Source organism: Alternaria rosae, assembly GCF_020736505.1.
Source record: "Alternaria rosae strain MPI-PUGE-AT-0040 chromosome Unknown BKA58scaffold_4, whole genome shotgun sequence".
NCBI classification, from domain to species: Eukaryota; Fungi; Ascomycota; class Dothideomycetes; order Pleosporales; family Pleosporaceae; genus Alternaria; species Alternaria rosae.
Window position 1 is genome coordinate 1,324,604 of NW_025763573.1, and position 15,837 is coordinate 1,340,440.

General features: G+C 52.8%; 4 protein-coding genes across 4 annotated transcripts; 1 reads left to right on the forward strand and 3 right to left on the reverse strand.

The window, feature by feature from the left end:
• Positions 1-483: 483 nt before the first annotated feature.
• Positions 484-1,348, reverse strand: BKA58DRAFT_400841 (uncharacterized protein; the record flags this gene model as incomplete). Its single annotated transcript, XM_046171622.1, has 2 exons — positions 484-1,075; positions 1,227-1,348. The coding sequence occupies 2 exons, from the start codon at positions 1,346-1,348 to the stop codon at positions 484-486; spliced, it is 714 nt and encodes a 237-aa protein (XP_046026210.1).
• Positions 1,349-3,831: 2,483 nt separating this feature from the next.
• On the forward strand, positions 3,832-5,954 carry BKA58DRAFT_149436 (major facilitator superfamily domain-containing protein). The gene is made up of 3 exons (XM_046164755.1): positions 3,832-4,674; positions 4,723-5,072; positions 5,121-5,954. The coding sequence occupies exons 1-3, from the start codon at positions 4,140-4,142 to the stop codon at positions 5,865-5,867; spliced, it is 1,632 nt and encodes a 543-aa protein (XP_046026211.1). The 5' UTR covers positions 3,832-4,139; the 3' UTR covers positions 5,868-5,954.
• Positions 5,955-8,834: 2,880 nt separating this feature from the next.
• On the reverse strand, positions 8,835-10,609 carry BKA58DRAFT_149542 (uncharacterized protein). Its single transcript, XM_046164756.1, has 6 exons — positions 10,474-10,609; positions 10,327-10,419; positions 10,162-10,280; positions 9,872-10,100; positions 9,708-9,808; positions 8,835-9,658 (listed from the first exon to the last, which is right to left on the reverse strand). The coding sequence occupies exons 1-6, from the start codon at positions 10,523-10,525 to the stop codon at positions 8,933-8,935; spliced, it is 1,320 nt and encodes a 439-aa protein (XP_046026212.1). The 5' UTR covers positions 10,526-10,609; the 3' UTR covers positions 8,835-8,932.
• Positions 10,610-11,126: 517 nt separating this feature from the next.
• Positions 11,127-15,757, reverse strand: BKA58DRAFT_382367 (uncharacterized protein). Its single transcript, XM_046170095.1, has 5 exons — positions 15,451-15,757; positions 14,338-15,377; positions 12,497-14,290; positions 11,430-12,439; positions 11,127-11,377 (listed from the first exon to the last, which is right to left on the reverse strand). The coding sequence occupies exons 1-4, from the start codon at positions 15,679-15,681 to the stop codon at positions 11,512-11,514; spliced, it is 3,993 nt and encodes a 1,330-aa protein (XP_046026213.1). The 5' UTR covers positions 15,682-15,757; the 3' UTR covers positions 11,127-11,377; positions 11,430-11,511.
• Between the last annotated feature and the right edge of the window lie 80 nt (positions 15,758-15,837).

Below are 15,837 nucleotides of genomic sequence, written 5' to 3' on the forward strand. Positions count from 1 at the left end.
TTCCATTCTGCCCTGCGTGCTTGCACACGTGCAACTCCGAATGTATTGCGAGGTGTGTGCTGTTCATGTCCACGTGGAATTCTCGGATAAAAGTGGAGTGCGGGTATCGCGAAGAAGCAGATCGACTTCTTGTAGTTTCTAGCCTTGTTGACGGTTTCACCCGGAGAGAACGGCGACAGTGTGAGTTGGCTCGGATTTGCCCGAAGGAGGCATAAGTGTGTCTAAGTAACCGCGAATACAACTAAAGCTCCTTGTGAGATGAGAGAAGAGGACTTGACGAAGAAATGGGAAGAGAATTTTTTTTTTGTTGAAGAAAAGAGGACAATGGTAATGGATTTGCGACATCTGGCTGCGCTCAAAGAAGCCTCCCTTACCTAGCATAAATTACGATAGGCCTCGCAGTAGACATTGCCTGCCTTAGCTGACTTCTGATATAGTCTACGGTGGTATCTTATTGTTTTCCCATTTCGTGCCGATTGCTGACTAGGTGTCGGTTTTCTGTTGCTGGCCACGTAGAGGCATCATGCTTACCCCCAGGACGTTTGATTGCGCCGCGGACGCACCTACCTGACGGTACCTATGATGAACCCAAGATTGGGTTTGTTGTGCCCATATGGATCTCTCGGTACCTCGGGGACTGCGCTCTGACACTATAGCTGTGAACGTGCGTGACGCTTGTTGCTTGTTGCCCGCTGCGTTGAGCTGCCTTAGGTACCAAGTCTTGGAAGAAAAGCACGACAGCGCCCAACCCAAGGCCTCTGCACACTGTTTAGACATCTTCTGCGCTGACATGTGTGCCCGAGTATTGCATATTTGCGAGTCGTGGATTCGTGCCGTATGAAACTCCTTTTCGCGCGACTCGAAACTCAACGCCACGGGCGGCGCTGGGCTTTCCGCTCCGCCTCGACGCCCGCTATGTGTGGCGGCTCGACTCAAACTGGTGTTCGACATGGAATGTGGCGGCTGTCGGCCTTGGGTGCCGTCTTGTCGTTTCCAAGACGGAGCAGTTGTCGGAGCTCTAACAACGTGGCGAGTCGGCCCTGCCCAGTTGTGCCCAGCAGATGACAAGAATGATCTGAGGCAGGTATCGCAACATCATCTCTTCTTCATTTTACCACGTTCCGCTCTCCGCTCCGCCCCGGTGGTGCTCGCTTCGAATCTGCGACTTTGTGGATGCGGGATCGCGTCTCGGACTTGGTTCTCCAAGTGGCCTGACGTTGACACACAGAAACTGCATGCCACCACAAGGATTCGCTCCCTTCGTTCGCTGTGGCGTTCCGCTCGTATTTGCTTGTTTTTTCCACAGCGCTATCGCTGAGCGTCCAAAACAGACTTTCGGGGGCTCCATTGTGGGTGGTTCGGAAGAATGGAGTGGACAGGAATATTTTCTGAGTGAGTTTTCGTTTCCGTTGAGGGCTTGGCGTCACTATGTACAGTGGAAGTACCGGGCGCCTGACTGCTGGACGGTAACGAACAACACATGGACTCATGGATTTCAGATAATGGATTCTGTCAGATTAGAGTATGAACACGAGATTATCGAGAGCTAATCCCAGCTTGTTGAACTGCCGATTGTTGAAGGAGACTCCGGATGGGCACGCTTCCGCAAAACCATCACCGTGCGGTGCGGTACCTAGGTAGCGACCCAGCATGTTCGGCCGTCGCTGACAGCACCAGGCGATGACTTCCGACAGTCAGAGCCTGTTGGAACCCCCGAGTATCTACCCGTGAAGCTGCGATCGAAGCCTAACGCCGCATCCGCTGTAAAAGCTGCTTATCGGACGAGACGCAGAGGCCGTATCCAACCAGCCCAGAAGGTCAACCCTCGAAAGCTTAATCATGACATGGGGACGCTGTGCGGACAGACTGCGGCACCATGTAGTGACACGGCAGAGTACTACGCATGACGATATCCACTGCTAAACGTCCGGCTCCGGAAGAACTTCGTGAGAACGTTGAAGAAGTCCCCGTTTTTCGAAGGCTCCGCCTCCCCATGGGCCTTTTGTGGAACACATCTGACGTAGCTAATGGAGTCCGCGGGGACTCAGCATGGACCTCGCCATCATTACAAGAAACTAGCTGTCACAGCGGAGTGAAGCTACCAATTGACCGCTCCCGTGGCAAGACGCAAGTCAGACGTTTACCAAACCAGACGACCAAGAATTCTGAGACAAGATAACATTGTCTTTTGTCGTTGTTGTTTGCGTAACATGTAGCGCAGCTCTGCGCGGGATGCTTCTTTGTTTCTTCTCGGCTCTTGGGCACCTCCCGACAGGGGAGATCTGCACAGACCTAGGGAGATATCGGGCTTGGATTTGTTTCCAGATCTGATTAGAAATAGTGCCTGGGGCTCGTCTCGACGCTGGATCGGGTCGATGCTGGGCGAGGGTTGCCAGAACGCGTAATTGCCACGGCCGACACTTGGCTTGGCAGAGCAAACTCTCTGGAGGTAGCGTCGCTGATCTCCAGTCCTGACTCCTCCTCCACTTCCCTACCCCAACTCCGTCTATGCTCTTTCGGAACGTTCGAATCCACTCTCCGCGCGTCGACTGTCCACAGAAAATGCAACCCAGCGGCCATTTGCGCCGACAGTTGCGCGTGGCTGAAACGAGTCATCGCAAGGCAGGGTGACGAGTCTGCTGCAGCCACACCCGCACTATCTGATAACCCTCTGGATATGATACGGCTTCATCGCGGCGGCGGGAAGAAGCAAGCATCGAGGTCAGCGTGGGTGTTGATACTTGGCAAAACGCCCTAGCCGTCGATCCCTGGGCATCCTTTCGAAGCGGTTGTGGCTGTGTTGAAATTCAAGATAACGAAGCAACGAACCGCACCGGCCCGCTCATCTTGTTACACTGCCAACTTTAGCGTGACGTGCCTGTCATGTATTCGAGATATTGCGCGTAACACTCAACCCTCGTCCGCGGTATCGCCGAGCTTACAACGTCGATATTCTGGACCGACTTGCACGCTTTCACTCAGACTGTCGGCCGTTGCATCCGCTTTACTTGAGAGACTGCCCAGAGTCGTAGTATTCTGAGCGGTGTCACCGCGAGAGTACTCATTCTTGACCCTTGCAATATAACTGGGCCGGCCAAGGCGGAATGTGTACATCACTACTCGAGCACATTCTTGGCATGCCGACCCAATCGAGCCTCATCACTCATCACATCTCGCCCGCTGATACTACGCCAAGGGTCAAGGGCCCGCTCCGCTATTTCAGCCAACCTTGTCAGGCGCCTCAACCCCTATAGTCGCCTACCAGATGTCTATGCACACCGGCAACTTCGTTTTGGTGGAACAGGCCAAGAACGCACAGCCTATGGGCAATCTCGACATCCGCACACGCGGTTGTGGGACAGGACATGAGGCGTCTACGTACCGTGGTAGTCTTGCCCAGTGCGTCCCAATCCCGTTTGTTGTTACGCACGTTGAGTAAGAAGGGGTGGCAACGCCCAGCTTTGTAACAAATGAGGTCACTAGAGACAAAGGATACCTCCCTTGGAGCCGGCATGGTTGGCATGTTTTCACGACAACGAGTAAGCGTGGGCAGGTCCAAACGTGAGATGCTCCGGAGAATCCACGACTGCCGATCGCTCTCACACCGGATTAACGCGGCGCACTAAATCTTTGGGCCGCCGGGCATTTGAACCATCTAACAGAGTAATGAAGTATACCCTGCTGCCGGCGGAGTTCAGACGCCCGTATTGCCTTGGCTTCTCTTGGGCTTGCACCCTTGCGTTGCTTGTGCCTTGCTACTGCCATTGCCCCATTACACGACCCGTTTGACTACCACGTCACTATGGGAGGAGCCAGCCACATTCTACATGGGGGTTACGCGCGTGCTTAACGAAGTGGAGCCGTAAAAGAACCCTCTATCAATCTAAGCCTTGGGCTCGTTCCCCATATCCCATGCCTGCTTGCACATGAGTACCGTACTTATACCCTCATCTCCGCCGCTTTGACAGTTGATCGTTTCCGTACCTTTCCACCAGTGCGTCCATTTGAGCGCTTCCCCTCCAACACGTGCTATCAGTGTTGAGCATCTTATCGCGTCATACGTCAAACATCTTCTCATATAACTGATTGCTCCTGCCACCTTCACTTCACGGCCCGCAACTTCAGTAAACACCGCCAACATGCCACCTACCAAATCCTCATACAAAGAGAGTCGGCAGTACAGCGAAGGAACGCTGCCACTCTCTGAAGCACCAACTGCGACCAATTCGATGCGAGACGAATCCCGACATGCCAGTGTCGACACACTTGACGAACCCAACTGGCCGCAGTCATGGCGTGCCTACGCCTGTCTGCTGGGCTGCTTCTTTCTCATGTTCAACTCGTGGGGTCTTGTCAACGCTTACGGCACGTGGTCTTCGTACTATGTCGGCCACTCACTGCGAGGTGTTGATCAGCTCGAACTGAACCTGATCGGATCGACTCAATCCTTCATTGTGCTCCTTCTTTCCAACGCCGTTGGACGCCTCTTGGATGCGGGGCACTCGCGCAAAGTCATCGGCTGTGGCACTTTCCTTGTACCCTTTGGGCTTTTCATGCTCTCTGTCGCACACCCCAGCGATGTTGAGGCCATTGGAAGCTTCGGTCCAATCTGGGCAACCCAAGGCCTCGTAGTGGGCTTGGGCATGGGAACCTTCTTCGTCTCCAGCTCTCAAGGTGAGTCGTGAATGATAGCGCGAGCTTCCTGTGCTGACCCTATCCCAGTTGCTTCAACATGGTTTCCCAAGCGCAGAGGTCTTGCGGTAGGCTATGTTGCCTGCGGTGCCAGCGTAGCAGGCGTGATCTACCCCAGCATGCTCCGCTACCTGATTCAATCCGTCGGTTTCAACAATGCAGTACGCTATGTCGCCACTCTCACCTCAGTGACCTGCATCTACTCTTTCATCTTCTGCACCCCAGACCCAGCCCACGAGCACCATGAGCCGAAGAGCTGGGGCAAGCTCAGGACTTGGTTCGACACGGAGGCCTTCAAGAACAAGGCTTGGTGCTGGTTCACTGCGGCCGTTGCCTTTATGTTCTTTGGCTTCTACCCAGTCTTCTTCAACCTTGAAGAGGTCAGTATTCCTACACTGTTTCTCATGCTTGTAGCTAACAATGTCCAGTGGGCATCAGTGCGTGGCTTTGGCACCCGCGACAGTACTGGCTCATCAGTAAGCCCGAGCGATACGACCGACAAACCACTTCAAACTTTCTGGCTCCTAGTCATCATGAACGGAGCTTCGACAGTCGGACGGATGCTCCTCGCTCACTTCTCGGACAAGATCGGCGCCCTCAACATGCACATCGGCTCTCAGTTCACCGCATCCATGCTCACACTGGTTCTCTGGACACTGGCTGGATCAGAGACCGACGCTATTGCCTTCTGCGTCGTCTTCGGTGTTTTCTCTGGCATGGTCATTGGCCTTCCCCCTGCGTCCATCGGCAACATTCTCAACTGCTCCTACACTGCGCCTGGCACTACTCACTTCGCAAAGAAGAAGCTTGGTCACTGGACTGGTATGATGTACACTTTTGCTGCCATCCCAGCTCTTGCCGGTCCCGTCATTGCTGGCCATCTCATCACACAGTACAACACCTACGTCACCGTCCAGATGTGGTCCGGTGCCAACCTGATGCTCTCATGTATCTGCATGGCCATATCCCGATGGTATCTACCATGCGACAACGGCGAACATGCGAAGGAGGCAATTGCGCGCAGACTGAGCAAAGCTGAGACAACCGAGAAGCGCAGGGCCAGTGACCCCAATTCACCTGACCCTCTATCACAGGCCCCTACCCGGGTACCCAGCAACGCAGGGTCAATGCGTACTTCTTCTGACACTCAAAATGATGCTGGCAGGATAGTTTAGCAGCCTGTTCTTTACTCAGTGGTTTAATGTCCGTTTTCTTTCCTTGTTTGTGTTTTCTGCAAGGCGTCTGGAGCATCACTTAACGAGGTTATGATTGCTTTACATTCGTCTTAGCACGGATAGATTCTTCATTTCTTGCTTTGGGCTCTATACATGTTCAGCCGTTTTCGGTACTATTTTCTGCTTAGACTTTCTTTATGGAGGACATCGAGGGTTCCCACCGACCAAAACTTTCCGTCTTGAAATATCTTTCGAGACAAACGTAGGCGCAGGGAGCTCCCTCGATCAGGGTTGAGCATCAGTTTACGGGCTATAACACATAGAATCAAAAATCTTGATTTTCCATCTTGACTCTCATGATCGATTGTGATACATGGTCTTGACATATTACTCTAGAGGAAGCACGACGCCTGCTTCCGCGAACACCTAGATTCCACACGCTGTCCTTCACCGCTCCACTTGCTCAAGCGTCCACACAACCGCATACCGTCACATTTGGGCTGCCATGCCGCAAGCGCCCGAAGGACAAGAAAACCCCTCAAATTACGTGCACACATCACGAGTCCATCACAAAGTCCCGTCGCAATGGTTCAAATTGATCACTGTTCCGGCTCGGCAGTTTGAGCTTCCGTAAAAAAAAAAAAAAAGCACGTCCTGTAGATCCCGGTTCGGGTGAAGATCGCAATCTGGAACTTGATCGATGTGCAGAAGCTGCGTTTCGCGTTTTCGAAGGAGTAAGTTCCGAGGTGCGAAGGTTTAGAAGCGCTCATGTACGACTTCCGTTAGTGTTGCTTCGAAGGCAGTGTTAGCGTATTATGTCTTCTTCCGCAAGGCAGCTTGGCCGGTGTCTATTTCTCCTTGATGACATACATGAACGTGTCGCAATCTCGTTGGCGTGGTGTGTAGTGAATGTGCTCAGCCACCTTTGGTCTACCACTGCATCGGAACGGCAGCGATCGATCGACAAAGCCCGCGATGCGCTGTAGTAGCTTTCAGCATTTATGGGCAAGTTCTGGCCAGGCGATCTTGTGTTTCGTGAACAACGGGCGGTTCCTGTCTTTTCTGTGGTACCGAACGTTGATATGGTGACACATAGCCAACCATTGAACCTTTTCGTTGGCAGCGCTCGAGTTCCGTGGTTGAGAGCGGGTCTTGGAACGACGCAAGGCCACACATTCTTTGTCTTATCAAGGAATGTGTAGTATCTCAGGCACTCAAAAGACTGGAGACGGTATATTGGCAATGTGCATATGCTTACACCCGTGATCGTATGCCACTGACCTCTCGTTCCGGAACAGAACGGAGACGAATACCAGTGTCGTCAGCCTTATAATAGAATGCACTCAAGCCTACCCAGAGTGCCAACGCCCAGCTTCAAGGCATTGCTTCATTGCAGCGAGGGGCTGATGGGTGTGGGATGCCGGTAAAAACTTGCGCGAATATATGCGCAATATTTACCCATAGCTGTATTCTTCCATCACTTACATTTCATCTCGCATCAAAGAAGCGCTAGTCAGATGCCAGGTGGGAGGCTGAAGAGCAGCCTCAATATCTTGGGATGATTAAGACCATCCCTGCATTACCGCACTTATCGCATCCACCTTTGATCTTGCGGTCGAAACGTATGGGCCGAGATTCCGGTATCTTGGCGCTTGGGAACCGCGATATTGGATGACTTGGTTCGTAATGGGTATGCTGGAAGGTGTGGTCATCTGTGCGCTGCGCTGGTTCCACCGTTGTTTGTGAATATGGTACGCTCCGCGGACGCGTGCAATTTTACCTGAACAGATAGCCGGAAAACACCGAATAAGTAGAGTCCCGAACGGGATGAGAGAGTTTTCGCTGTGGAACACAAGATGCGTGCCATGGCGGGCGATGTAACGGGGGAAAATTGGGGTAGTTACATGGCTGTGGCGCTTGGAGCGGAAGTCACGCTGACCACCAAGGCATCTGGAGAAGAGATGAGAGTCATGTTAGCATCTCTGGGGTAGTCTAGTATGCTGGTGATCAACGTCGATGCCATTCCGATGCGGTCGTCTACTTCCTTGGCGTTTCGGTAGAATTGAAAGCGAACCAGATTCCCAAAGTCGTAACAAGTCTAGCATAATTTCCAAGACTTGTCCCAAAAGAGCGGCTCTGATGGAACTCCACAATGATACACATGCTCAGCCACCACCGGAATGCCCAAGCCGAGTATTACACACCCACCCCCGAGGGTAGACAACAAGCAAGCCTTAGCCTAGACAAGCGATGCAAAATTCCCTCGTTCCGTCTTGACTTTCCTTCACAGTCTTGGCATTGCACTTGCAGCGGCTGTGGCTCATCTATATAGCGGGAAGCCAAGCAATCCGCTCGTCTTATCGCGGCAGCTCATCCTGCGGTGAGAGCGGGGCCCAGGGTCTCCATGGTACGTGATTAGATTGGCATCGGCGCGAGATCTGTATCCGGTAGGCACTACGCCGTGCGTGGCCGTCGTACCAGAGATGTTGGTGCGTGAAGGTGGTTGGTGGCATTTGATGTGTGCTGTTTCGGAAGCAGATACATGATGTCGATGTACATCATACCAAGTAGCGCGGCAAGCTTGGCGGCATTACGCAATGTCGATCAGTATAGTGAAGACAGATTTCTAGTCTAGATCGGATTCGCATTTGAGCTCGAACACAGTCATGGCGGCGAAGCGTCTGAGCGCCACATAGATATTGAAACCGCTGCTTGGCCATGCAGACTTTGTGGCTCAGGAGTTCCGACCAAGACTTCAATCTGCTTGTGCTTGTGCTACGTCGATCACGTAGACAGACGATGACAACAGTTTGATGGCATACATTAGAGACAAGCAAGATCGATGATAGCGACGCGTCACCCGACGACATCGATGTGATTGTAAAGTGAAACCAGATACACGATCAGTGACAGAACGCTAAACATGCCCAGACTCCGTCCATGCAAGTATGTAAAGGCCCCCACTGATGTATGGATATCTGTAATCGCTGATAAGGACACTTCCAGACTCCACGTAACCAGCAAGACGCCTGTCGCTCAACAAGGCTCCCGCACATTCTAAGGTATTATTGCGCCACCTTCGACATACTCGGCGTTTGCACACCAGGTTGCGCAGTATGTCCTGCAATCTCCAAGACACTGGTTGAACTCTCGCCGCCACCTTGTACTGTCATGCCCAGCGCTCGCCGCGCGTACTCTTTTTGACCACTCGCCACATGGTCAGTAGGAGACTGTGTAGTACTATGACCATTGGCCGAGCCGTCCCCCGCGGCAGCAGCTGGAGGCTGTAACCAGTGCACACTGGTACATCGGTTCACAAGTCGCACGGTAGTCTCGTCAACGGGTGCAAAATGGTTACCGCTGGTGACGAGCAGATGAAGGAGCCGCAGTAGCTCATCACGCTTATAGTGAGGTGGCTTGCTGATCTGGCTGTGCATAAGAATGGGGTGTAAAACTCGGAGGTAGGTATGTCGTAATGCGTTTGCAGCGGCTGAGTCGTGGGGTAGGTCTATGAGATTCCGGAGAATGACGTCGACCAAGACATGAAGATCGTTGGTATAAAAGTATTCGGCGGTGGAAGGGTTGCCGAACAGAAGATAAAGTACTTTGAGAATTAGAAGCTGAAGGGATGTCTCCGACTCCCGATTCAGAAGGAGAATCAGATTGCATCCGAAAGTCTTGTACGTCAAGCCATGCGTCGATATAGCTTTGATGACTCTGTTCGTTATGCCAGGTCGTCCATCAGTATGACGGCTAGTGGAGGCCACAAGGTATTGCTCGTTCAAGACCAGCTATCCCAGTGTTAGCTAAGTAGTTGATGGTGCGTGTCTGCAGACGTACCAGAACACGTATCACAGGGTAGTGGTACGGGTCGTCAGCATCGTCGGAGGCGCCTTCTATGATCTCCAACAGGTAGATGATGAAGGCATCATTCACCGCCGCTGCACATCTAGGGTCAGCAGTCGCTCTAGAAGAGAGGATGACCAGTCATGTTATTTCCATACCGAAGTCATCCCACGTCAATCGTTGAACTCGTGAAGATTCGTAAAGGAGTTGGAGGAGTAATTGATGCACGGTAGTCTCTTCCTGCACGCTCTGCGTCTGTACCAACTCAACAAGTCTAGCAAAGGTGCCTTCTGAGTGCATCATGTCAAAGATGTCGTCATCTTTGCTATTGCGGCCATCGTATAGGAGGAATGCGGCGACTATGTGGAGGGTAGGGTTATCGTCTTCCTATCATGCTCGTCAGCCTCGTTCGGCCAGCGGCCATAGGCCAAGGCATGCGCCAACGTACTTGCAAGAGGCAATATATTATCTGCCGTCGCACATATTCCTTGTTGGAAGCGAAGAGCTCGCCCTCGAGCATGCGAAATATGCATTTGGCAACGCTGAAATCGGTTTGGAGGTATTCGGCTAGTCGTGGTCAACGCTGGTCATGGCAGAGGTCGGAGATGCGTACATCTATAGTTGGTGGTGACATTAAGAAAGGATCGGAGGGAGTTGTCGATGATGTCGTGCTGGTGACAGCGCGTCGAGACTATATCGTCGAGTTCTGTGTAGCGTGTTAGTCGAGGCTGCTGTTGGTGGGGTTGCCAGGCGCTCTCACCATCCCAGAATTGTTGCTCATTCTCGAGATCATACGACACCTCAAATGCCATGTCGTAGTCGCGGGTCTCTTGCCAAAATCATCCTCTCCAGCGATGAAGGCTGCGGAGGGCTGTGCAGAGAGGCGCAAACTGTAGGTTGTTGGTGTTGATGCGAACAACTGACCATCCGGAGATTCACCGGCGTTAGCTAGTGCGTCACCGATACTCCTTTGGGTATAGGGTAGTCTGTTGTTACACATGCGCTGGCAGCAACAACCTCAAGTCATGAGCGCGATGGAGTGCTTCTTCACAATCGGGTTTTGGTGATCGTCGCAGCGTTTGTGTGAAGCTGGGTTTTGGAGACAGAAAAAAAAGGGATGCTGAGCTTCACCCTGCATTTGATAGGCTCAACCGTGCTTGTCGTGTTGGCATGCCATGGTCCGTACTCTAACAAGTTGAACGCTGTGTGTGAGAGTATCTCCAGCCTATGTGGAGCTACATATCCACCGATGTGCAGTCCAGATAGAATGTCCATCACGTGAATCTAGTACCTAGGTAGTACTGATAACATGTCAAGTCCGCGCCCTTCCATACCCCTCACCCTTATGCATGTCACTGCGCCCTTCTCGCCGTCTTCAATAGCTTTCTCAAACATTCCTTTTCAGGAAAAATCGTCGATTAGAACTGTGAAACGTTTGACAAGCGTTGTGCTCTTCCGCGCCCTTTGCCCCTGCCTGCTGCGCGCCCTTGATAGCGCAGCCATCGATCTGTGTGACAAAACTTCCTAAGAGAACGAACAAAAGTGACTGATAGCAGCAGCGCAAGCAGAATCATATTGTCAAAATTCAGATTGGTTGGATACTGATTCAATATTCCCATACCTACGTAGCCGTGTGACTGGCTTCTGACGCCTTCAATGCAATGCTCCGCTCGTAAGCCTATCATTTGTCATATAATGTTACAGTATGTGGCTCACCTCAATACACATCCGCACTGTCCAAATGTCCAAATATCCCTGATATATACATCACCCCGAGCAATCCAACTATCCATCATCTTCACTCTTCACTGACTACTTCCTTCTCGCGACATACTACACACCCGCGGCCAACTGCACTCTTGATGACATGAGCATGCGCTACCTTTGCGCCTACACTTCTTGTCCATCTACCACCACTTTCCTGGGCATCGGTGGCGAGCTGCTGTTGTAGACCAGCTGCAACACTGGCACTGGCACTTGTCTTGGGTAGCAGGCAAGTGAGATGGAAAACGTGACCACACGCAAAGCCCACGAGTGTGTCGCGAGACAAGGGCATAGGGCCTCCCTCTACGGTAGCCGTCTCCTCTTCGGCGGTAGGAAGCGTGAAAGGACGGTGGCAGCCTACACAATGGCCAGGCGGCGCCTCGCCTTGAGGAACTTCCGCGGGGGCGGGGTCGACATTCGGTGCGTTGGTTGTGGAAGATGCCGCCGTGGTCTTCTTATCTGCCTTAGCTGTAGCCTTTGCCGCGGACACTGGGTCGATGCCTTTGGACTCAATGTCAATCTGCCCTTTCGCATGGCGATGCTTTTCGTGGCCTTCACCGTTACAGGGTATGACCTCAAATTTGACACCTCGTTTTTGACCGGCACGCAACGTGTCCATACCGGCTGCTACTTCGCCCCGGAGGACCCTTGCGACACCTTCTGAGATAGAGTGTTGGATTTCATACTCGCGCACCATGCGACCGATGCCGTCCCTCAGCCCTTCGATTTCGAGGCCCTCAGGGATACGGCGGACGAGCTTGATTGGATCGATTGCTGTGCCGACCTCTTCAAGCAAACCGCGGATGAAGTGAGGCTTATCCATGGAATACTCTAATAAATCGTTCCAAAGCTCGGGATCATCTTGCTCCTTAGCAAACGAGATAGCGAAGCTAACGTCGGAGAGCTTCTCAATGATCAGGTAAAGAGCACGTTTGGTTTGACCGGTCTTGGAGAGGATGTGTCTACAGTAGGTCAGCAAAATATGGAAAGTGACGTAGCGCGAACAGCCAATGACTTACACAAGTTCTGGAGTGTAGTCTCTTCTCTCGCACTCCGCGGTGGCTTTGCTCAGATCAAAACTTTGAGATTTGCGCAAGTACTCCATCAAGAGCGGTCGGTCGTACTCCGCGAACAACTCCACCATGAGATCCGCGAATTCTTCTGCAACGAGCTTCCCATCGGCTGCTAGACGATCCTCAGCCACTCTCTCTTTAGCAGTCTTGGCTGTTCGCTCATGCATTTCTGGCTTCCAGAGTTTTCGCAGGTAGAAGTGTAGGAATGGTCTGAACGATGGGCCTTTCGCTTGCAGTTGACTTTCTACGTCACTCGCTGGAATGGTACCCCGGCAGCCCTCCTCTACAAGGACATTGATAGCTTCCGCTGACGCTTCTTCTAGCTCCTCTAATTTCGTGGACGCAGACTTCATCTGTTCTTTCGAGACACCCATCATAATGAAGCCGGGGATATCGTCACGTACGGCTTCCACAAGATGGAAGTCTCGTATGAGAGTCATTGCCGCTTCCGCATTCTGCAAGCAGATGTAGCAGCGTAGCGCCTCTCTTTGCCTACCACTGGCAAGGAACAATTTCGCAAGACCGTCTTGCAATATCCGCCAGTCTCGACCTTGCATGTCGCCCTCGATAGAATCCTCCGTGACGTCGCCAGCAGAGAGTTTGCTTTTGATGGCCTCAATGACACTGTTGATGTCGAACAGATCAGGATCCCAATCTTCGAGCAAGTGCTTAAAGCGTATGCGATCATGTATGATGTAGTGACCCAGTATCACTTCGTATACCATTGAAGGTAGTGGAGGTTGTATGGGCTTCTTTGGGACATAAGGTGAGATTTCGTTGAAGTGGTTCGTTTGTGCAAACTTCCATACCCAATGTTCCCATCGTGTGGAGGTGCCGAGTACGCGACCAGCGACTTTGCCGGCCTGTTTCCATTCGCCAGCGCTAACAAGCTGTTGTACCCAGAGGTCTCCAATGCGACGCTTCTCTTTTTCGACTGCAGAATTCTGGTTCGCCTTTGTAGCAGACAGGGTGGTTTGGGATTCGCTGTCATCGGCAAAGAACTCATGTAAGCTTCCCTGCTGCTTTGTTGGGGTACCGGCATCTGAGCCGTCTGATGATGCCTGAGAGACGGATGCGATGATCTCGGGATGGTCCTCCAGAAGCTCCCATGCGTCTTTGTAGTTTTCATGCTCAAGTTCCCATTGGAAGTGGTCAGACAGCTCTCGTTTTATGGCCAGTACACAATCGTAGGGGCTCTGTATGAAGACCTTCAAGCCCGCCGTTGCAGCGTTTGGATGTACCTGTTGTTGGCGCTTGCCTGATATTGAGCCAGCAGCATTTCCAGCGCTTGCTGATGACATGGAAGGCGCTCTCGACGGCGGCTTATCGGAACCGATTGGAAGGTTCATTACACTTGCCCCAGAGCTGAAAATGCGAGCGGTAGCAGCGCCCACATCCCATATCCCGCCACCAATGGCTTCCAATGCACTTCTCTGTGCGGGTGTCATCGTCTTTGGGTGGGGCACATACAGCGTGCCCAAATGATAGTCCGCAGCAGATAAACTTTCGAAGCGGCTGACGGTCAGAGAGTCAACTTCAACCTCGTCCGAGGTCGCAGCATCAATGAGTTTGAGCTCGGGAGAAAGACCGTTTGTGCGACGGTGTCTCCCCCCTCGGGGAGTTGTGTCGGGCCCGGAGACTGGATTGTCATCGTCGTCGCGTGTCCGGTATGCAAGAACAAGAAGCAAAGAAGGGGTATAGAGCGAAATGCCAGAAACAATACAGTCGTCGAAACGAAGGCTAGATCGAGTTAGCAAGACGTAAGTAGTAGAGGAAAAGGGACGCACAAATGGACCACCTCGGCGCTTCCGACCGATCTCTCACCGACGTTGCGGCCAACGCCAGCCCCGCCAGATTGTATGTGAACGACCCATGCGGCATCCCCCCATCCTATGATGAGCTTTTCGAACTTCTTCGGCTGCTTCGTGTCCTTGTTAGCCTGGGGTGAGCGATTGTGTGGCAGGGTGGCTTCGGGTTTATCCGCAAGGTGATGTCCGTTCATGCTCAATATCGCATCATCGTCAGACTCAAGCGACCGGTCGTCAATCCACTCTATGCGCGCCTTCCATACACCAGCCATCTCTTGCCATATTCGACGATTCGGCTTTTCAATGAAACCAATCCTCTTCCAAGCGTACTCGGACTCGGCGCTATCGAGGTGGAGATCGGTGCGCATGATGCGAATGCCATGTTCATTGGACCAGGCTACAAACTTGCCAGAAAGGGACCATTTGATGGCGGTTATAGTACCTTCTCCTGAATGCAGAACGGTATCTTTCCCACTGTGCCCGCCCAGTCCTATTGCCCCAAGCCATCCTTGAGCTGTCTGCGATGCTGAGCTGGTGTTGGCATTGGAACGTATACCCGTTGGACCTCCGACTGTGTGGATAAGCTCGCCAGCCAAGCCTCCCGATAGGTATGAGCGGTCGTTCTTGTAATCAGGCGAAAGCGCAACCGCCTGCACGGGGCGACCAAAGTTGCGTAGCGTGACATCCTTGGGGTCGATGAGGGAAGACACACATACGTGCCCATCTATGGATGACGAAGCTATGTATATCTGATTCGAGGGTGTCGATGGCACTTGCGCCTGCCGCGGCGTGCGGGGAGACGATGCGTTGCCTGCCGGGGAATCGGTTCGTCTAGTAGATGTATTGGTCTGGTCTGCTGAGCGGAGATCTGATGCTGTAGGTACGAAGGGCTGAGAAGCTAGTAGAGGCGATACGGATAGTGCTGTGACGGAAGCAGCAGGATGCGCGTTGTAGGTTCGGAGGACTTGGAACGAAGGTATGCTCAGCGCATGTATGTTGCCATTGTGGGTTCCTACTATCTATATACAATCTTAGCATTCACTCGGCAGCGTGTACCTGTCGTGGGCATGAAGCATGGAGCTATGACCGTACCATCTTGTCCCCCGCGACCATGAAGGTAGCTGTCGCGTCGCCATTGCGGTAGACGGGCCCCAAGTCCCTTGTCAGGCGGCTGTACTTGAGCTTGGGCTCTTCCTCGACCTCGTCGTCCTCATCGTCCGAGTCGTGCTCGGCGCTGGCTTTGCCTTCCCTGGCTACCTTGTCGACGTGGTGAGGGTCGCGCGCAGGCGTACGCGGTTCGTCGGGGGTGTTTTCCGCAGCCATGCTGGCGGCATGAGCTGCGGCGGGCGTGGTAGAGACCTGGGGTAGCTCCGGCGCGTGGAGGTGGAGGTGTTGTTGGAGTCGATGCCCGTGTCGATCTAGGCCTATGATGCTGGCCAAGCCATTCCCGCAGACTTGCAAGGGTCTAGCTTTCCTCCG